The 23,656-nt window shown below is 36.7% G+C and overlaps 1 protein-coding gene across 4 annotated transcripts in view; it reads right to left on the bottom strand.

Annotated features, from left to right (window-relative positions):
* Window positions 1-478: 478 nt before the first annotated feature.
* ITGB1 (integrin subunit beta 1) overlaps window positions 479-23,656 on the bottom strand; it is a 47,617-nt gene continuing 24,439 nt past the window's right edge. For 2 of the 4 annotated variants that reach the window (XM_057730938.1, XM_057730939.1), the window contains 12 exons: window positions 23,012-23,250; window positions 20,718-20,873; window positions 19,869-19,964; window positions 19,467-19,556; window positions 15,723-15,863; window positions 15,364-15,563; window positions 10,589-10,827; window positions 10,145-10,367; window positions 9,311-9,543; window positions 7,475-7,641; window positions 6,455-6,535; window positions 479-1,703 (listed from right to left, as the gene is read on the bottom strand). In XM_057730938.1, the coding sequence (XP_057586921.1) occupies window positions 6,461-6,535; window positions 7,475-7,641; window positions 9,311-9,543; window positions 10,145-10,367; window positions 10,589-10,827; window positions 15,364-15,563; window positions 15,723-15,863; window positions 19,467-19,556; window positions 19,869-19,964; window positions 20,718-20,873; window positions 23,012-23,250 (1,859 nt within the window). In that variant the 3' untranslated portion in view covers window positions 479-1,703; window positions 6,455-6,460. The remainder of the gene's footprint in view (window positions 1,704-6,454; window positions 6,536-7,474; window positions 7,642-9,310; window positions 9,544-10,144; window positions 10,368-10,588; window positions 10,828-15,363; window positions 15,564-15,722; window positions 15,864-19,466; window positions 19,557-19,868; window positions 19,965-20,717; window positions 20,874-23,011; window positions 23,251-23,656) is intronic. The other 2 variants (XM_057730940.1, XM_057730937.1) reach the window with 1 other exon arrangement.

The raw sequence follows: 23,656 nt of genomic DNA, 5'->3' as shown, positions 1-23,656 counted from the left end.
GGGATATATTTCTTTCTATAAGCTTCACACAGGTATTTTTTATGGATACATATGGTTTCTAACATAAATAAACCAAAGCCAAATGAAAATAAAAACTTATCAGAGAAGTAACAATTCCCTGTCTTTATCTTAAATAAAATGGTGTAAGTTCCAGCTTCTAGTTAATAGCTCTAAGAGGATGTTCATAAAGAGTTAACTGCTTAATGTAGGGATGAACCCTATCTCCTACAGAGGCAAGAGGAGGGGGTGGAGAGAAGAGGGTTTAGCCAATATTATTTAGAGAACCCAAAAATAGACTGAAATTTTATTTTACCATATCTGTCTTCCTTCCTTCCTTTTCTTCCTTTCCTTCCTTCTCTTTCTTTCCTTCTCTCTTTTATTAAGTAAAATACCCAACGACCAGAAATTTTTTTGTCAACCTCTTTAAGCTATAAAAATTTCAGGCATACAAACTGACAAAATACATAGAGCCCAAACATCCAATTTAAATATTTTAGGCATTTTTATTTAATAAATAACTTCAGTAAACAGCATTGTAAAAAGTGAACTGTTAAAATTAAAAGGCACTTAAAATAAGAATGTGACTAGTATGAAACAAAACAGGAAATGCAAACAGTGAGAAAATATACAGTGGTCTGTTATAGCACTAATTGAAATTAAGAATTGCTTAAGTGATAGCTGTTGCATAAGCCATAGCACAACTTCACATGTTCATTATAAAGGCAAATGTACAGCTAAACATCAATGAAAAAGTACGGATAAAAAAGTCTTACCCAAAATTGCAAACAACTACATTAAATGATTAGAAGTGGTGACAAAAAGCACCAGGCTTTAAACAAAATAAAATGAATAAAATAAATTCACCCAGAGGTCCCCAATTCAGCAAATACTATGTAAATTAAGGCCTTTGTGTAAATAATGCTAAATCAAAGATTTTTTTGCAGAAAATTTCCCAATACTTTTATCCAAGGCATGAATTTAAAATGAGAAGGCATAGAAGTTACCAAGATTAAGTAACTCTTAAAATGGCACACAGGTTTTAAAGCTATGTTTTCCCTTCCTAACTCTGAGTTTTCCCATGGCCTTTATAGATCAAACATTTCATTATTTTACACCAGTAACTCCCAACATACTCATCTTTCAGATATGTCATCAGTCATGTCTAATAAGGCAAATAACAAAATAATAAATTTAAAAGAATTCTAAACTAGCTAGAAGGACTTTGGATTCTGTATAACTGAAAAGTGACATATCTGCAAAGCTAGAAATCAGTTTTAATACTTGATTAACAGAAACTCTCATCATACTCATTACTTTAACTGCTGCCCTTTCAATCACTCTAGAAATATCGCTTAATCCCCTAAAAGCTGCATTTCAATAGTCCAGGAGGAAAAGGTCAAAAAGGCACGATGTGACCTTAGATGACAAGGATAACCATCCTGTCTCAAGTCTTTTGTCAGTCCCTGGCATTGATTATAACATTATTTTCAAAATAAAAAAAATTTCAAATTATACATATTGTACATTTTCAGAACTTTCCCCTAAGAGAACCATGGCAACACGGCCCTGAAGCTACCTTGCTGTGACTGTGGAATTACTACATTGCATTCAGTGTTGTGGATACGCACAGGCAGTGCTCATTTTCCCTCATACTTCGGATTGACAACAGTTGTCACGGCACTCTTATAAATAGGATTTTCACCCTAAAAAAGAGAAAAGTTATCAGTCACTCGAACTAACATTATTTATAAAACAATATTAAAAGATCATTTTCAGAAGTCGTTTCCATTCTATCTGTCCAGATTTCACACTGAATTTTTTAAAAGGCATTAAAAACTTTACACAAAATTAAAAATGAAAGCTTTGCCCTACAAGTCTAAAGGTACCCCTATGTCATCTGGCCTTGTTTCCTTTGCGAGTCCTTCCTCCACTGGAGGATGTGCTGTTAATGGCTTCTCTCTTTTAAACTAGTTTTGAATGCCTGTCCTGAAACTCATTTTGAACTTCAGGAACTCTTCTGCCATCAACTGCCTGATGCTTAACCCTTTAGTGGGCACAAAGGTGCTTAATAATGAACAGATTCCTTGGCTTTCATCTCTGGGAGAGAAGTGTTCTTCTGAGGCCCTGCCACAAAAGTTGTAGAGAGTTCTGGGGTAAGACTTGTGACAGTGTCACTATGGGCACAGTGCCTCCACCAAGTAATCACATTGCTGAATTTGCTTAGACAAAAATAATTTCCATTCTTCATGATATAACTGCTATTCTTCAATATTGTACTGATGAAAGGTTTTATTTTATTGTTAATATGGTATTTTACTAAAGAGTACTGAAATCAAGCCCAGTAAATGACTTCAAGCCATAAACACAGGAGATCTTTCAAGATCCAAAATTTTACTGACAGTGATGTTTTAAAACAGGAAAATAACATACATCCTCACTATCATCTTCTTAAAAAATTATTTTAGCCTAAGTGATACATTTAAATATCTGCTACAGCATTCTTTTTCTCCTGTTCGTATAAACTGAAAATAGCCTTGGAAGTCAAGTGAGACATATGGCCAAATATTCCTATCTCGGAGGAAATAACAGTACAAATCAAAACAAATATTAAGGAAAAATGTAACATTTAAATTTTAGGCAAAAAATAAGATTCTGAAATGCTGTTTATTAGTCTTATATCTTACTACAGAACCATTTGAGGTGATTTTTAAAATATTTACAGAAAGTATCTAAACAGTAATTTTTGCTTTTAAATTTTATTCACACTTCACCGCAGGTTATATTTGGATATAGTTTCCATTGCCACAATTTCTGTCTCCCAGGAGGGTACAGTTTGGTAGAAGACCAAACCTGAAGATAAATTAAGGCACTCTGAAGTAGTACAAAAGAGAATTATGTACATAAAAAGGGAAGGAAGCGTTTAAGAAAAAAGGGAATGACTGAGAAGGTCAGGGATATTGTCTAAATGAAACTGACTAGATAAAACATCCAAAGGTACATAGAAATATATACACATGCACACTCAACGTGTTGAGGAAAGAATGGCACAGTTATGTAGAAATATATATAGTTCAGAAGGTTTTAAGGGTGCATGTGTATGTTTTGAGGAGTGGGGAAGGGAAAGGAGACAAGAAAGAAACAGTGCCAGATCATGAACGGTCCTACATGCGATGCTAGAAAGACTGAATTTACCTTGCAGACAGGAAATCATTGAAGGAAAATAAAACATATACGGGCTGGGTCTTGAGAGACACCAAATAAACCACTATGACTTCAGCTCAGCAGTTAGCCTAGATACCGACTGAAATGTGACAATGCACCTCAGCCCCACCCCATAAAACACAACTTGACAGTTATTTTTGAAACATGGAGGAACTCACGATCCCTCAGAGACAAACATTATATAATCTGTATGATAAAAAATCACGTAGGGATATCACATTCTGAGCTCTAATCCCAACTGGAGCTAAAACATGATCATACTAGACATTACAGTAGACATTTCATAATGGAGATCGGAGTCTGGATCCTAGCAACTACATTCCTAATGAGTGATCAGTGCAGGTAAGTTACATTCTTTATTTCCACCTTCCTATTATATGAGGCTAGGACTGCCCATTCTTTCAAATATGCTAGGAAAATAAATTACCATTTAATTGTGTCTTTAAAATAATACATTAGATAAATCTAATATTTAATACTTAAATTTGTAAGGGAGGTAACAACAACAAAAAACGGAGAACAAAAAAGAAAAATACACTGAAGTTATACATGAATTCAAAGTACGATTTGTATGGCAGAACTTACCTGTGGAGAAAAGTCTGCCTTTTCCTATACACAAACATTTATATTTATTATTTCAAAGTCCATCCAAACAAAATTTTAACATGCAAGGTTAGAGGTAAAATTAAACTATCTGCGCTGGGCATCATCTTAAATGGAGGTAAGCTAAAATAATGCAGATTAGTTCCCGGCGTTCAGAGTGCAACCCCTCCCCATCCCAACAAAAAGAACAGGGTTATGTTCAGCAGAGACGTCCTCTGTTCTCAGTAAACGTCATCCTTGTGCTCATTCTGGAAGGGCTGACGCAGTGGTTACAGCATCATTTCTGTAGCATATTAGAAATGCAATGCACAACTGTGGGAGACTAGCAGCCCACATTCAATGTGCTTACCAGCTTTAACAATTACAAAGTTGATAATTTGATTTTTAATGTACCTACATGCGTAGTCTTATGTGCTTGAAATAGAGTGCCTATTATCTGAAATATGTTAATTATATAATTAACTGACTGGCAACCCTGGTCCCATACTGGGAAAGTGCTTTATAAGCCATGATTTGTTTTAATTTCTAATGCTCATTCATTAATTTCTATTGTTTTTTTTCTACTTTAATTTTGTTTGAGAAAACATCTCAGAAGAACCTGTAGCCATTAATTTGCCTGGATTTCACGAATTAAAGAAATTTTTACAAAACTTCCGCATCTTGAACTATCCAAAATGCTTATTTTGGGTGAAGATTCAAGTAATGTTGTAGACAAAGACTGACTTAATAAAAAATTAAATTTCATTATTAATTATTGATAATTTCCTTCAAAGCACAATTTAACACAGCAATGGTGAAAATTTCACCTTTCAATAGGAGATATAGAAATTTTTCTCATATAAGAAGTAACCACATGAAAGTGTCATATCTGATTGTTTTAGAAAGAAAAAGACAGGGAGGAAGGAAGGAATGGAGAGAGGAAAGAAGGAAGAGGGGAAAGGGGAAAGGAACCCCAGCAAATCAGTTTCCTTCTAAAAATGACTTTCTGTAAAGCATTAAGTGGAAAGAAAAGACTGTATCAAGTCTCATACTAATAGGAAAATGTACCAGACTACCCACATATGAATCTAACAATAATTTTCTGCCATCAAATTTAACTTTGCCATTTCAAAACTCTTAAAATCTGACAAGTAATGGTTTCTAATATCAGTACTTCCTGTATCTCTTAAAAATATTAAACATTCCTGTACTTTAAGATCCCTGTAACAAGAACTTGTTATTATTTTAAAAGTTCACTTCTCAGCAGAGTAAATAAGCAAATCTGTAGTGATGGTTTCTAGGTAACAAAGTGATTTCCCAGTTATGTTTGCCCAATGCAGTAGTGTTAGAGTAACACTAACACTATTAAGTTGCCATAAATATCAAAAACTGTCATTTTCTGTAAAGAGTGATCTCCCTCTTCCTAACCAGGTAACAGCATCTCCCAAAGACACGTGATTGCTACCAACACAAGGCAGTGCTTAAGAACCTGGACCCTGGAGCCCAGCGGCCTGGGTTTGAATCTCAGCTCTTCCACTAACTAGTCTTGGGAGCTTGGTCAAGTTATGTAACCCTTCTCATGTATGAAAAGAAAAGCAGTCAGGAAAGGAAAGAAGAGCTCTGGATCACCAGTCAGGAGAATTGGTTCTAATCACAACCTTTTGTCAGAGAGCTTTAGAGGCTTATATAACTATATTAAAACATGCTTAGAAGCACTTAATGAAAATTCAGTTATAAGGAAGAAGCCTGTCCACTACTACTAAAAGAGAAAATAATAAATCTGTCATCTAAGTAAAGCATACACTCACCAAAATAACTTAGCCTAGCTTAGAGAACATGTAACCAAGCTTGATTACAATTATGAAATTTTCAACTAAGTATTTCTTTAAAATAATGGGATTTTTCTCTTTAAAGTCTTGTTACCTTTCAAAAAAAATTCAGTGTTAGCTTTCAATATTAGAATTATTCAATAATTAAGAAGAAAAAATATACATAAATAAAAGGTTCTGGTTTTTAAAGGAATTTTAAGTTACAATCAAGAACTAAAGATTTTCAAAATATTTCTAGAACCAATAACAATGATATTATAGTTGTATATTATACAAATGTTATACCAGGTTACATTTATTCTATTTTGAACTTTAGATTTCATGTTCATTTTTCACTGTTTCACCCTAAAACTTACATATAATAATTTGTCACATTAATATAAGGATAATAATACCACCTAAAGCAAAGGACTCTAGTGAGGATTATAACTGACAGGCTGCTTTCATATACTACAGTCATTAGCCAGAAACCACCACACCACACAATATCGTTACTGACTCCCTGTTAAAGCGCTGGGAAGTGACCCAACACCTTTCTACTTACTAAGTGGAAGAGCTGGGACTCCACCCAGGTCACTCGAATCACAAAGCACATTCTCTCTTCACTACACAGCTGCTGTTTCTATACCATAAAGCTTAATCCAAAGCCCTTCTAAACACTAACTCTATATTAATACACAAAAAGAAAAGCCATACTATAGCCATATAAATAAAGCCAGACTTCAAAAAAAAAAAAAAAAGCAATAGTGATAAAGGACACACAGTGCAGTAAAAAGGATAAATTTCACATGCAAAGACAGAAAATGAAAGAAAATACGAACGGCAACTTAGAGACCAGCTTTACGTCCATAGTTTGGATTCTTGAAATTATTAATAGGACTCTTGTAAATCGGATTTTCTTGCTAAAGTAAAAGAAATAGTTTCTAATGATTTCATGAGAAAAACTTGACATATATAGTGTTTAAACACTATAAAAGAGAATTTTTACTATTTTTACACTTCCGAAATCAATTTTTTTAAAAACCCAAGCTAATTGTAGTAAAATGCAAATGACTAAACTTCATTTACAATTTTAAAATACTGAAGATTGTCACTGCTTTCTTGTATCAAAAAATGAATACACAAGGACCAGCGTCTGGCGGCCTCAGCCTCCGACCCCACATCTCAAAGCACTAAATGCTGGCATAAACTTTTGTCACTTACAGCTGTTAAATTTTTTTTATAAAGCAAGGTTTATTGAGTTGTAATTTGCAGAGAATAAAAATACCCTTTTTAAATACATAGTTCCATGAATTCTCAAATGTATAAACACACCCCCAATGAAGATCATCCCAAGATCCCTTGTACCCCTTCCCCCCAACTCCAGCGCCTGCAAAACACTGGATCTCATTTCTGCCCCTACAGTTTTGCCTTTTCCAGACTGTCATAAATGGAATCATACAGTACGTAGCCTTTTGAGTCTGGCTGCTTTCTACTTAGGGTTCTTTGCTGGGGGGGAAAAAAAAGCAGCTTTCCATTGAATAGCTTGCTATTATTCAAGATTCTATTTTACATGAGAAGAAAAGGCAGAAGAGCAGATTTAAGATTAAAATTATTAAGGAAATAAAAATACCGACAACAGTAACCATAAGAAACATTCCTATAATTGTTTAGTAAAAATTAAATGGGATGTACTTAAGATGTTTTCTGTTTTTCACTAAATGCCAGTTTTCTGAATAATAAACTTCGGGGGGAATAAAATATTTAAAGGACTTTAATAATCAGCTTTAGAGCTAATAAGTCTTAGAAGTGTTATATTTACTTTACGAATCACCTTCCTTTTTAGATGTTCTGCAACTTACCGTGTCCCATTTGGCATTCATTTTTTCCTTTTCAAATTTGGCAAATTCCCTTCTGTCATGAATGATCATTAAAAGCTTCCAAATCAGCAGCAATGCAAGGCCAATAAGAACAATTCCCGCAACCACACCTGCCACAATTGGAATAATGTCTGGACCAGTGGGGCACTCTGTAAAGTAAGAAGCAAAGGATGAGCACACAAGGGATTAGAAAGTGCAGCCAAAATTACAAAGAGCTGGGTAGTCTCATAAAAAACACACAGGAATTAAAATTCCAAGATAAGTGAATGTACATATCTATCCCAAAGAATCCATAAAAAAGATACTAGAAGTAACAGATGAGTTTACAAGACCACAGGATACATGATCAATAAAGGTCATGTATTCTATACATTATATAGAAATTGATCTCTACAATTTGGAAATTGAAATTTAGAAGATAGTATTTTCTCCAATAGCACCAAAAATCATGAAATACCCATGTATAAATCTAGCAAAATATGTGCAAGATCTACATGCTAAAAATTACTAAACAGTGTTGAAAAAAAGACCTGAATAAATGGAGAGAGATTCCATGTTCATGGATTAGAAGACTCAATATTGTTAAGATGTCAATTCTCCCCCAATTTGATCTATAAACTCAAAGCTATCCCAAGCCAAAATCCTGGCAGGACATGGCATAGATCTCAAGCAAGTTAATTCTAAAATTTACACACAAGTAGGAGAACTAGGAAAGTGTTTCAAAAGTACTTGCAGAAAAGAACAAATTTGGACAACTTACATTACCATCTTTCACAACTAGCTATGAAGCAACACTAACTGAGACTGTGGTACTGGCTAAAGGACAGATGCATTGGCTAATGGAACACAACCAAGAGTCAGAAATAGGCCCACACATATAAGGTCATCTTATTTTCAACCAAGGTGGAGAAAAGGTCAGCCTTTTCAACAAATGGTGCTAGAACTGCTGGAAATCTACATGTAAAAAACTGGACTTCACTCCATATAATAAGATCAGCTCAAAATGGGTTACAGACCTAAATAGAAAACTAGAAACTATAAAACTTTTAGAAGAAAACATAAGAGAACTTGTGAATTTGAATTAGGCAAAGAGTTCTAAGATATAATAGTAAAAAGCAAGAACTATAAAAGAAAAACTTGGTAAATTGTAGTTCATCAAAATTTAAGCTTCTGGTCTTCAAAAAGCACTTTTAAGAAAATGAGAAGACAAGGAGGCATAGACTGGGAGATAATATTTGAAAAACACGTATCTGAAAATGCAGAATGATACAGACTTTACAAAACAGTTTGGCTGTTTCTTCTGAAGTTAAATATATGCCCCCAAAATCCATTCCTAATATTTATCCAGGAGAAATGAAAACTTACATTCCCATAAAAACCTGATCACAAGTGTAGAAAATTTCAAAGAATATATTAAAAAGCACCCAGAAAAACCAAGATAAAAAAGTTTCATCTTTTGAGAAGCTCAACAAATTCTTGCTGTATAATATCCTTTAACAAATTATTTTCCCCAGTGTCCAAGCCTAAAATCAAGCTCATATTTAAATAGCATTAATAATGATATTACTCCCATTAAGCCCCTGCTCTCAGGCGCTGTGCTAAGAGCTTTGTGTGGATCACTGCACTTACTTCGCAAACTCTCCACTCATAAAACTTAAAATTTGCTTTCTCTTTCCCTTATTTATTATAGTTAATTAAATACTAGTTTAAGCTTTGAGAGATTAAAAATGTCCCAACTTGAACATAAAATAATCCAGCTGGAAGCTGTAAAGGATGTAGAAGAAAATGCAAAGAGTTTTGAAATGATCAGATTTCTACCTGGAGTCTCTACAACATGAACAGTGGCCTCATTGTTCCCATTCACTGAATATGTGAAGTAGAACCAGCAATCGTCAACGTCCTTCTCCTTACAATGGGACAGGGGATCCACCTGGCCTGGCTGGGGCAATTTGTCCCGATTTTCAACCTTGGTAATGTTGAAATGTGAACATTCCTGAGCACACGTATCTTTCTTTTCTCCTTTATTGAAGGCTCGGCACTGAACACATTCTCTGTTAAAAAGCAAATGAATTACACTTATTTAAAATAATATTTGCTTAAAGATTATTTTGTATGCTAGACTCAAAATTTGACCAAAGTAAGCCAAGAGCAATGAAAGAAGATATAAACAAATGAAGAAATATATGACATTTCTAGATGGGAAAACTAAACATAAAGATGCTAGTTTCCCAAGTGAAATTATAGATTTATTGCAGCTCAAACTAAAATCCTCCAAAAGAAATGTTTGAAATATGCTGTTATAACAGTAGTTTTTTCTTCAAGGGACAAAGCCTTCAATTTTAGTTCAGTCAAAATATAGTTAATTAAGCAACTGGTAATGCTAATTTAACAAGGGTTACCACATGGGTTCAATTATACAGCAAATTCAGATTGAAATAATGGTACCACTACACTCACACGACACACTTCACTATCATATGACAAACACCAGCTACTGAGAATTTTTAAGATGGAAAAAGTGGGCTTCAATGTGACACATTTTATTTACAGTGTAACCTAATATCGGCACTGTTCTATGTATTGTGTGATAACCCAGAGTTAGGTCAACAGAGAGTGAGTATCACCTATTTCAAGCAGCTGGGAAATACTTACTTATGCTCAGCGCAGACTCCAAGGCAGGTCTGACACATCTCACAAGTTGGCCCTTGGAACTTGGGGTCTGTACACTTACAGGCGCCACACTCACAGACGCCCCGGCCGTTGCAGATCTGTCCATTTACAGCCATGCAGGAAGTCGTATCCAGAGAACAGTCACATGCACTGCCTGTGTAGTTAGGGTTGCATTCACACACACGACACTTGCAAACACCATTTCCTGCAATGAAAAATATCATTTCTCATACCAATGGTAAAAATATAAAATCGCAGCATTGACTGAAAAGTGAAAACAAGCGATAATGTGTAAGAAGGTCTATCTACGGACGGGAGTGAACCTCAGTGCTGCTCTTTTTGTATTTATTCACTAAGCAAATGCTCAACATCTTTTACTGTATTAGACAGGACCACATTTTATACCATATTCGGACCCCTTCTCACCTCCACAAATTAAGCCATTGGATCTATCACAGTTGAAATTATCACACTCGCAGAATTTGCCAGAGTAAATTTCGTTTGTATTGTCCCTCTTCCTGCACACGCACTGTCCACAGACACATTCCCCATTATTGCTGCAGATCTCTGAGCTGTTTTCTTTCCTGCAGTAAGCGTCCATGTCTTCACTGTTCACCTCGTCTGTGCTACATTCACAATGTCGCCCAACACGCCCCTCGTTGCACCTGCAGAAAGAGTCCGAAATTTCAATCCCATGACGTAAATATAATTGAAAGTAACAAGCCATGCTGTGAGAAAGACTGAGAGAGGAAATAAGACTACGAACATTATCTTCAAACTGCAATTATATGACGTGGGCGTGTTCATGCTGTGCACAGAAGTGCACACACACATGCAGGGTCATTCAAGTCCACATGGAATCTACACAGGGGCCCGGGGTGGGGAAAAAAATCCCTCTTTGGCAAAGTAACCATTTTGATCAAGATGAAAATACAATCTAGCAATGAACAGGTGAACAGAACATTTAAAAACATAGCACAAACATTTTTAAAGAATGTGCTGTGTTTTCAAATCACATGGTATTTATTACATTTGCTACTATAGGTGAAGCAACGGTCCAATTGTTAACCTAAAAAAAATACAGTAAATACACCCCAAAAGGTGCATGGAAATTGAAGAAAAACATACGGAGCATATCCTCTGAAAATATAACACACTATTTAAAAATAAATGTATCCTATGGATCCAGACTTTTCAGACACACTGTGTATTTTTAGAACACCCAGTGCTCACAGACACTGAAAACATCAGTTCTGTATCTGCTAAATACACAGAAAGAAGGAAGGCAAAACATTTTCAAGATGATCTTTCAGTTAAACAATATTTTATTAAAAACAGATCGACACAACTCAGTCAGGATATGTATGACATGGAAAATAAAAAATTGTAACATTTTAATTGTTATTTAGAATAGAAAGCTAATAACTGATGGCAAAACACAACCATCTGCTTTTCTCATGATTCTTCAAAGCTAGTCACTTGAGGCTGACATTTGGATCAAAATAATTCTTCCTTCCTCCTATTCTTTTTTTTTTTTTTTTTCTTTTTTTTTAATTAATTTATTTTTTGGGGGGGTACACCAGGTTCAATCATCCGTTTTTATACACATATCCCCATCTTCCCTCCCTTCCTTGATGCCCCCCCCCAAGCCCCCCCCACCCTCCCCGCCCCAGTCCTCAAAGGCATCTTCCATCCTCGAGTTGGACTCCCTTTGTTATACAACAACTTCCCACTGACTATTTTACAGTTGGTAGTATACATATGTCTGTGTTACTCTCTCGCTTCGTCTCAGTTTCCCCTTCACCCCCTGCCCCCTCCCATACCTCGAGTTCTCCAGTCCATTCTCTGTATCTGCTTCCTTGTTCTGGTCACTGAGTTCAACAGTACCATTTTTAGATTCCGTATATGTGAGTTAGCATACAATATTTGTCCTTCTCTTTCTGACTTACTTCACTCTGTATGACAGACTGTAGTTCTATCCACCTCATTACATATAGCTCCATCTCATCCCTTTTTATAGCTGAGTAATATTCCATTGTATATATATGCCACATCTTCTGTATCCATTCATTTGTTGATGGGCATTTCGGTTGCTTCCATGTCCTGGCTATTGTAAATAGTGCTGCAATAAACATTATGGTACAAGTTTCTTTTGGGATTATGGGTTTCTTTGGGTATATGCCCAGTAGTGGGATGACTGGATCATATGGTAGTTCTATTTGTAGTTTTTTAAGGAACCTCCAAATTGTTTTCCATAGTGGCTGTACCAACTTACAGTCCCACCAACAGTGCAGGAGAGTTCCTTTTTCTCCACACCCTCTCCAACATTTGTTGTTTCCAGACTTTGTGATGATGGCCATTCTGACTGGTGTGAGGTGATACCTCATTGTGGCTTTGACTTGCATTTCTCTGATGATTAGTGATGTTGAGCATCCTTTCATGTGTGTGTTGGCCATCTGTATGTCTTCTTTGGAGAAATGTCTATTTAGGTCTTCTGCCCATTTGTGGATTGGGTTATTTGCTTTTTTGGTATTAAGCTTCATGAGCTGCTTGTATATTTTGGAGGTTAATCCTTTGTCCGTTGTTTCATAGGCAATTATTTTTTCCCATTCTGAGGGTTGCCTTTTAGTCTTGTTTATGGTTTCTTTTGCTGTGCAAAAGCTTTTAAGTTTCATGAGGTCCCATTCATTTATTCTTGATTTTATTTCCATGATTCTAGGAGGTGGGTCAAAAAGGATGGTGCTTTGATGGATGTCATATAGTGTTCTGCCTATGTTTTCCTCTAGGAGTTTGATAGTGTCTGGGCTTATGTGCAGGTCTTTAATCCATTTGGAGTTTACTTTTGTGTATGGTGTTAGGAAGTGTTCTAATTTCATTCTTTTGCATGTTGCTGCCCAGTTCTCCCAGCACCACTTATGGAAGAGGCTGTCTTTTTTCCATTGTATATTCTTGCCTCCTTTGTCAAAGATAAGGTGCCCATATGTGTTTGGGCTTACTTCTGAGTTCTCTATTCTATTCCATTGATCTTCCTTTCTATTTTTGTGCCAGTACCATACTGTCTTGATCACTATGGCCTTGTAGTATAGTTTGAAGTCAGGAAGCCTGATTCCACCAACTCCATTTTTCTTTCTCAAGATTGCTTTGGCTATTCGGGGTCTTTTGCATTTCCATACAAATCGTAAGATTTCTTGCTCTAGTTCTGTGAAAAATGCCATTGGTAATTTTATCGGGATTGCATTGAATCTGTAAATTGCTTTGGGTAGTACAGACATTTTCACGATGTTGATTCTTCCAATCCAGGAACATGGTATGTCCCTCCATCTGTTTGTGTCGTCTTTGATTTCTTTCATCAATGTCTTAAAGTTTTCTGCATACAGATTTTTTGCCTCCTTAGGCAGGTTTATTCCTAGGTATTTTATTCTTTTGGTTGCAATGGTGAATGGGAGAGTTTCCTTAATTTCTCTTTCTGCTCTTCCGTTGTTAGTGTATAGGAATGCAAGAGATTTCTGTGCATTAATTTTGTATCCTGCTACTTTACTAAACTCATCAATGAGTGCTAGCAGTTTTCTGGTAGAGTCTTTAGGGTTTTCTATATATAATATCATGTCATCTGCAAAGAGTGACAATTTGACTTCTTCTTTTCCAATTTGGATTCCTTTTATTTCTTTTTCTTCTCTGATTGCTGTGGCTAAAACTTCCAAAACTATGTTGAATAATAGTGGTGAGAGTGGACACCCTTGTCTTGTTCCTGTTTTTAGGGGGAATTCTTCCAGTTTTTCTCCATTGAGAACAATGTTGGCTTTTGGTTTTGCATATATGGCTTTTATTATGTTGAGGTAATTTCCTTCTATGCCCATTTTCTGGAGAGCTTTTATCATAAATGGATGTTGAACTTTGTCAAAAGCTTTTTCTGCATCTATTGAAATGATCATATGGTTTTTATCCTTCAATTTGTTGATATGATGTATCACGTTGATTGATTTGCGTATATTGAAGAATCCTTGCATCCCAGGGATAAACCCCACTTGATCATGGTGTGTGATTTTTTTAATGCGCTGTTGCAGTCTGTTAGCTAGTATTTTGTTGAGGATTTTTGCATCTATATTCATCAGTGATATTGGTCTATAGTTTTCTTTTTTTGTGACATCTTTGCCTGGTTTTGGTATCAGGGTGATGGTAGCCTCGTAGAATGAGTTTGGGAGTGCTCCGCCTTCTGCAATATTTTGGAAGAGTTTGAGAAGGATAGGCGTTAACTCTTCTCGAAATGTTTGATAGAATTCGCCTGTGAACCCATCTGGTCCTGGGCTTTTGTGTGTTGGGAGATTTTTAATCACTGCCTCAATTTCCGTACTTGTGATTGGTCTGTTCATGGTTTCTATTTCTTCCTGGTTCAGTCTTGGAAGATTGTATTTTTCTAAGAATGTATCCATTTCTTCCAGGTTATCCAATTGATTGGCATATAGTTGCTTGTAGTAGTCTCTCATGATCTTTTGTATTTCTGAGGTGTCCGTTGTGACTTCTCCTTTTTCATTTCTAATTCTGTTGAAATTCTAATTCTAATCCTATTCTTTTAAGGGGAAAGATATTCAGAGTATATTCAATTTTAATTTTTAATTAAAAAGTAATCACAGGATGAAAATTAAACTTAAAATAATTTGACTAAAGTTGTCAGTAGATTCTATGTCCTGAAAATACTATTTTCTTTTTAAATTTACAAAATATATTGATTCTTTAAAAATTATTCCAATGATGCAGAAGTGTATGTAATACAAGGTGAACATCCTTTATTGCTTCCTAATTCCATTTCCCAGATAAAATCACTATTATTTTATATAAGCTTATTTAGCGCTAGAGAATTCAGATTGTTATCATGAGAGAAAAACCCAAATGCTACCTTAACCATTTGTTAAATTTACATCTTTACCCATTTAAAGATACATCTTTAATATATTTGTTAAATATACTCTAAATATACATTTTAGAGTAAAAGGCAGTCTGCCTAAGGAAAAAAAAAGGCAGGAAAGAGCTTTCCATAAATAGCACACACTGACCCTGTGGTTAGCAACTGTTGCTGGAACAATAATTTGCTCCGAGAGAGAGAATTTCTCTGGATGCCCAACAGAGCCTGCCTCCAGCTGTCCCAGCCAACGAGCCCCCCACCCCTCCCCCCACCCTGACGTTGTCCACAGCCTCCAGCTCACCTGCAGGCGCCACACTCAAAGGTCCCGTTGCCATCATGGCATTTGGGACTGCCAGGGATGCCTTCGCTCTGGCATTCACATTCGCAGATGAACTGAAGAATAATCTCTACTTCTTCAGTAAAGCCCAGAGGCTTAATTTTAATGGTTTCAGAATTCTTATTTGGACATTTATTTGAAGTTATGCTAATTTCAAACTGAACCTTAAAGGAAAACAAGAATAAGTTAACAACTAAGCAATTTAAATCTACTAAAATATTTTTAAAAAGCTACCCAAATTATTTAACTGTTTCTCAAATTATAAACTAGATTGCTTATAAACAAGTTTTTTCTTTTCTTCAGAAAACATTTATATAACATACCTCATCCCCAATGGAAATATTAGAGCATTTTCTTCCATTTTCCCCTGTTCCATTCACCCCATTCTTGCAGTAGGACTTGTAATTTATTGTTACTCCTTCCGGTAATTTGCTGTTTTCCAAAATGACTTCTGAAGAAAGAGACTAAAAGAAAGACTAATTAAACAGAGGAAAGGCAAACAAATACTACAATAAAATAAGCTAAATGCATAAATACAATGCGCAAAATGGACTATTAAGAAAATAGTATCATTTAAATAAAATATTTGAAACCAAATCTTGAGTGACTAGAAAACACAAAACCCAGAGAAATGGGCTCTAATTAATAAGGATCAATTCTTCGAAATAATGTACATGACTGAAAAAAAGTATTTACGGTTTAATTATTAAGTTAAAATTGTAATGATGATATAGCACAGAGGCCTGATATTATGAGGAGTCCTAAGAACTTGGAACACTTTCTTTTCCCATTGGCAACACAGCTCTCCTCTGGCCCTACCAACTTCCAGCTCACTAGGGACTAAGGCAGATGATCTACTACAGTCTGGGAACAAATCTGCTCAGGGACAACTGCAGCCGCAGCCCTGCCCCCCTCACCCCCAAAAAAAGAAAACCCCAAGTAGAAGGAGTCAAGTCAGTGCTTTTTTACAACAGCAGACTGCTCAGGACCAACGGAGAAGGCTGTAGCAGCAAGCTCTCTCCTGGTCACACTCCTCTATGGATAGAGTCAGGAAAGCATTAAGATACGCTGTGAAGACGAAAACAACTATGGGGGAGACGGGGAACAACCAGAATCTAGAAAATCTTTGTAAAAACCCCTCTCTCTTCGAGTAGGGTCTTTCCAAAACATTTTAGGAACCCCTGGCATGAGGTAGAAAATATCTAAAGTTCAACCCATCAAAAGGCTGGGGGTGGTATACGCAGCACAGGACACTTACCGTTATATTACAAAGGCCTCCAGACGACTTACAACAGTTATTGACCAATGCTTAATGAGTATCACTAAAGTACTCTGAACTAATAAGCTCAAGGTGGAGAAAACAATTCCTCTCTAATTTCAACTTCCTTCCAATGTGGGGAGGGAATCTTATAAATCTTACTAAAATGGTAGGTCATGTATATATTTACATTTGTATATATTTTATGGTACGTGCATATATGACTTTTGAGAACAGAGAACTATATACCCTGAATATACAGCAGGAGAAGAACTGGCAAAAAAAAAGCCTTTCTGGTACAACTCATCAAAACAGATGAATGTATAAAAAGAAGGGGAGGTAAAAGACTGAAGTAATCCTATACATCTAAATGTAAGTGCTTTCACACTTGCTTTCCAACGAAGAGACCTATTACTTAACGACATTCAAACAGAATTTAGAAATTTTCCCCACATGCCTTTGTTACATTTTGCTTTGCAAATAATTATGTTTTTGTAAAAGAATATAAGTTTTTCCTCCAGATACAGAATTTACGTTGTCTTCTGTGGCTTGCTAAATTGTGTACGAAAGTTTTACATTTTTTGCGTAAAGTATTCTCAACAGGGTATGGCCCAAAACGGATCTTATTTAAAATGCACTCACAAGTTTTAGCCACAGCAATCAGAGAAGAAAAAGAAAGAAAAGGAATCCAAATTGGAAAAGAAGAAGTAAAATTGTCCCTCTTTGCAGATGACATGATATTATATATAGAAAACCCTAAAGACTCTACCAGAAAACTGCTAGCACTCATTGATGAGTTTAGTAAAGTAGCAGGATACAAAATTAATGCACAGAAATCTCTTGCATTCCTATACACTAACAACGGAAGAGCAGAAAGAGAAATTAAGGAAACTCTCCCATTCACCATTGCAACCAAAAGAATAAAATACCTAGGAATAAACCTGCCTAAGGAGGCAAAAGATCTGTATGCAGAAAACTTTAAGACATTGATGAAAGAAATCAAAGACGACACAAACAGATGGAGGGACATACCATGTTCCTGGATTGGAAGAATCAACGTCGTGAAAATGACTGTACTACCCAAAGCAATTTACAGATTCAATGCAATCCCGATCAAATTACCAATGGCATTTTTCACAGAACTAGAGCAAGAAATCTTACGATTTGTATGGAAACGCAAAAGACCCCGAATAGCCAAAGCAATCTTGAGAAAGAAAAATGGAGTTGGTGGAATCAGGCTTCCTGACTTCAAACTATACTACAAGGCCATAGTGATCAAGACAGTATGGTACTGGCACAAAAATAGAAAGGAAGATCAATGGAATAGAATAGAGAACTCAGAAGTAAGCCCAAACACATATGGGCACCTTATCTTTGACAAAGGAGGCACGAGTATACAATGGAAAAGACAGCCTCTTCAATAAGTGGTGCTGGGAAAACTGGACAGCTACATGCAAAAGAATGAAATTAGAACACTTCCTAACACCATACACAAAAGTAAACTCCAAATGGATTAAAGACCTACATGTAAGGCCAGACACTATAAAACTCCTAGAGGAAAATATAGGCAGAACACTCTATGACATACATCAAAGCAACATCCTTTTGGACCCACCTCCTAGAATCAGGGAGATAAAATCAAGAATAAACAAATGGGACCTCATGAAACTTAAAAGCTTTTGCACAGCGAAAGAAACCATAAACAAGTCTAAAAGGCAACCCTCAGAATGGGAAAAAATAATTGCCTATGAAACAACGGACAAAGGATTAACCTCCAAAATATACAAGCAGCTCATGCAGCTTCATACCAAAAAAGCAAATAACCCAATCCACAAATGGGCAGAAGACCTAAATAGACATTTCTCCAAAGAAGACATACAGATGGCCAACACACACATGAAAAGATGCTCAACATCACTAATCATCAGAGAAATGCAAGTCAAAGCCACAATGAGGTATCACCTCACACCAGTCAGAATGGCCATCATCACAAAGTCTGGAAACAACAAATGTTGGAGAGGGTGTGGAGAAAAGGGAACTCTCCTGCACTGTTGGTGGGACTGTAAGTTGGTACAGCCACTATGGAAAACAATTTGGAGGTTCCTTAAAAAACTACAAACAGAACTACCATATGATCCAGTCATCCCACTACTGGGCATATACCCAAAGAAAACCATAATCCCAAAAGAAACTTGTACCATAATGTTTATTGCAGCACTATTTACAATAGCCAGGACATGGAAGCAACCGAAATGCCCATCAACAAATGAATGGATACAGAAGATGTGGCATATATATACAATGGAATATTACTCAGCTATAAAAAGGGATGGGATGGAGCTTTATGTAATGAGGTGGATAGAACTACAATCTGTTATACATAGTGAAGTAAGTCAGAAAGAGAAGGACAAATATTGTATGCTAACTCACATATACGGAATCTAAAAATGGTACTGATGAACTCAGTGACAAGAATAAGGACGCAGATACAGAGAATGGACTGGAGAACTCGAGGTATGGGAGGGGGCGGGGGGTGAAGGGGAAACTGAGACGAAGCGAGAGAGTAGCACAGACATATATATACTACCAACTGTAAAATAGTCAGTGGGAAGTTGTATAACAAAGAGAGTCCAACTTGAGGATGGAAGATCCCTTAGAGGACTGGGGCAGGGAAGGTGGGGGGGACTCGAGGGGGGGGGAGTCAAGGAAGGGAGGGAATACGGGGATATGTGTATAAAAACAGATGATTGAACCTGGTGTACCCCCAAAAAAATAAAAAAATAAATAAAATAAAATAAAATGCACTCACATTATATGCATCAATGATCAACTGAATTACATTGCTGGAATTTGCAGATAATGTTCCTACTGCTGACTTAGGGATCAAATTTTTCAGTTCCTGCAATTAAAAGATAAAACATATAAAACACAAGTATTATTCATTCAACTAGTTAGCATCTACTGAGTACCTACTATTTATTTTTAAATACCAGTTGCCAATACATTTCCTAAATAACTTAAGGAGTCAGACCTAAAAACAACTAGTTTTACAATGTAATTAAAATTAATACACATCACTTTTGTAAAATCCAGTCTGTCTTAGCTGGTGACATTTTCCCACATTTCAATTCAGGCATATTTTGCCTCTAATGACTAAACAAAAAGAGTCGAGAAATGAGCTCCTCTTGTGATCTCACATGTATATATTTACCTTGTAAACAGGCTGAAATTCCTCAGTAACTGCAAAAATCGTCTGAATGTTGTTTTCACTTAGCTTTTGGACAAGGTGAGCAATAGAAGGGTAATCCTAAGAAATTAAATAGTAACATTTAGTATGTAATTACATCCAATCTATTCCACTTTTTTCAATACTTTCTGAAAATAATGATTTGCAGATATAACTGGATTACTTACACAAGACTGCTTGAAACAACACAAATTATTGCTGAAGTGGGTGTTGTCTAGTGGGTTTCTAATCCTCTTCTATCTTTATGCGTGCATAAAAATTTCCATAATAAAGATTTTAAAGAGTAAGATTATCTATGTATATAAATGTCAAAACAATGAAATTAAAGAATCGCCGCTAATTAAAGGTTGTATTATCTATCGCTTAAGAAAAAGACCAAGATTCAGCAAGGTTTACATTTCTTGCAGAGCTTAAAAATTTGCCAATCTTTATTTTCAGTAGAGGCAGGATGCCTACTTTTGTAAATCATATATAAATAACACAGGGAGTGTTAAGACTATACAAAGGATTTGTTTAGATATAATATCAAATTTGCTACCCCTTCATGTATGCAAGTGAGAGGAGACAGAGCTTTGCGCTGAGATGCAGAGTCGGGAGTCAGCAGCTCCCTTCATTCCCAGGCCCTCATCTACACAGAAGGAAGTAAGCACAAAGCCACAGCCTCAAAACAGCAACATGGGCTTTCCTGCACGTTACCAAAATAACAAAACCCCAAACCCTAAAAAACGCACAAGCCAGTCACCCACGATGCTCTTAGTATTAGACACTAAATTCAACCCGAATCCATTCAATATGCAAGGACTAAGTACTTACATAATAATGGCTCATTGTGTACACATCATTTTCAAGGTGACACTGTCCATCATTTGGTAAAACAATGCCACCAAGTTTCCCATCTCCAGCAAAGTGAAACCCAGCATCCGTGGAAAACACCAGCAGCCGTGTCACATTCCTCCAGCCAATCAATGACTTGAAAAGAAAAGGATTTCAATTTAAAATACTACCCACAATAACTCAGCATAAATCTTCTAATCTTTATATAGCCTACCACTGCACTCTCAACCTAATTCCACATCTTCTATTTTCACAATGCTGACATCCTTGCTGACGAAGGCACAGAGCCCACTGAATAAAGCTCCTCCACCCACTTGTAAACCTCCACCTTGCCTGACTGTGCATCTCTCTCAGCCCTTTTTAAAACAATTGTGTCTTTTAAAGTCCATGTCTCTCCCCCCACCAGCAGGTACGCTTGCTCCGCTCCGCATGGGGCAGGGACCACAACTGGTTTTGCGCATCATCGTGTCTCCAGCACTCGGCACAGGGCTCAGCACAGAGTAGGTTCTTAATGAGTCAATGAAAACGTCTCAGCCCACACCCAACTTTGCCCAAATACTGCTGTCTCGTTCCCATCCATCCCTGCTCCACCTTCTTTAGTGTATACTTCCCTTATCAACCATCATATTAGGCCTTCCTTTTTGAATTATAGAAAAAAGTACCCTCTCCAAAGACTTGCCCTGCTTAATTCCACCCATTCTAACCCATCAGGACTGCTTATTTGTTCATTTATTTTATGTTCCACCTTATTCAGCAAACAATTTAAAGTAGCAGTAAAATCCTCTTCTATGTTAATTTTATAATCACACCTGTCTAAACTTACTCAACATGTCTGTATATATCCTCATAAGACTATAAAAACCTTGAAGGCAGGAATTAAGTTTAATAATGCTGGCAGTCCACGTGGGATGCCTGTCTCCTCTGCATTTAGCGAAGTACGTGGAACAGCTGCTCTCAGTCAGCACGAGGAGCAGGGAGAGCGGCCGCAGATGCTACGGCTTGTTTTAATTCCAAGGCTGAGGCCCAGGCAGAGGCAGCCCAGAGGATGCTCTCCCCACAGTGAGCTGCTAACAGGATTACAAATAAACGGCTGGAAAGAAAACGGGCATCAGGCTGGGCACTGCCTGGAATATCATTCTCTTCCCCTTTAAAAGCAGACTATCCTTAAATTGTAACTACCCCAATGAGAAGGTCAAGAGTAACGACAATAATTACTGTCTGCTGGGGGCGTACCCGCACTGTGTATGCATTACCGTAAACTGCTTAACAGCCCTGTGAGGTGTATCTGTTACTATCCGTTCTTAAGGAGAAGGAAACAACCCGCTAGAATGCCAAGGAAACTGCCTCGTGGATGAGCAGTGATGGGAACATTTGAAGCCATGTCCTAACACTCTAAAGACTGTTGTCTTAAACACTATACCATATTATCACCTTGGGTATCAGGGAGCACATTAAACACTGGTTGAAAAATAACCATTAAGAAGCATCTGCAAAAACAAAAAAAAAGCAGCATCTGCAATCAAGGAAGGTCTTCTAGGGCATAGGGGTACTACAAGGAAAACGGGTGAGATGGGGGGGATGAGACAGTCTTAGGTAAAGACAAACTTTATCTACCTCACAATGTTTTCTAGTTTCAGCTTCAGCTGTATCACTAAAAGGTCACCTCAAAATCTTCAGCTGGTAAATGGGTCATAAGATTCTAATCACTAGTGTGATGGAGATCAGCTTACTATACTGAAAACCTCGCAATTAAAACTACAAATATGACATGACTGCTCAAAATACCTGTTCTCATATAGCTTTCACACTACAACTTAGGAAGCTCTTTGTGAATTACTAAGACATGGGGAAGATAAGGCTCAAAGATGATAAGCAGAAGAAAAATGACTAAAGGAAAACGGTGTCTGAGACATGGTCCATTTGAGCACTTTTAATGCTCCTGGAGATGTCTTGAATAACCCCAATTCCATCTCAGGCACAAAGCCAGAAAGCTAGGGTACCTGGGCCTCTTCTAAAAACCTAGAGCACCAGCTAAAGCTAACCTGACCCACTGTTTCAAACGATGAGCATTCTGGCTTTTAAAACCCTGTGTAAATGAACTAACTGCCTGGCTTAAATAGGGGCATGATGATTAACTATGCTTTCATAAAGCACTTGTAGTAGGAGGGAATTTAAGGGATTAGTCAAATATGATACGGTAATTTTTCTGACAGCAAAATCACACTTAAAATTCACAAAAATAATATCCCTCTGTAGAAAATGAATGCACTCACTCCGCAAACTGCAACTTGCATGATTGCATCAAAGCCGCCTTCTGGAGAATCCAAATTCCCAGATATGCGCTGTTTACCCACAAGTTCATTAAATACCTCCCCTTTATCAGTAAGGCTGAGCACATTTTTGTAGCTAAATGGGCTGGTACAGTTCTGTTCACTTGTGCAAGGGTTCCTGAGTTTAGCTGGCGTTGTGCTAATGTAAGGCATCACAGTTTTCTCCACAAATGAGCCAAACCCTGTGAAGGAAAATGCACACAGTGTTGACAGACAGAAGGTAGGTAGGTGGGTGGATGGACACACTAAAAAAGTTTTTTTAAATCAAGTATGTTACCACCTTAAGTCAATCTTTTTCCTTAATAAGAAATAATAAGGGTTTAATAATTAGGTTTGGAAAGATCACTATGAAAAATTTAGGTCTGATGTGAGATTAAGGCTGGATAGGTAGGAAGCACATTAACTAGTCGTGAAAAAGAATTTAAGTAATCCACATGTTTATAAAATAAATCAACAATTGAATAAATTCCTGTGAAAACAAGCATGCGTTTTATTATCTATGTGGTGTAACGTGTCAAACAGCACGACAGCCTACAGTAACAGAGGAACGCAGAGGCAGAAAAATTATCAGATGTGTGACAGAATATC

Source organism: Hippopotamus amphibius, chromosome 4, assembly GCF_030028045.1.
Source record: "Hippopotamus amphibius kiboko isolate mHipAmp2 chromosome 4, mHipAmp2.hap2, whole genome shotgun sequence".
Lineage (NCBI taxonomy): Eukaryota > Metazoa > Chordata > Mammalia > Artiodactyla > Hippopotamidae > Hippopotamus > Hippopotamus amphibius.
Note: the sequence above shows the minus strand (reverse complement) of the source record. Positions and strands in the feature narration are given on the sequence as shown.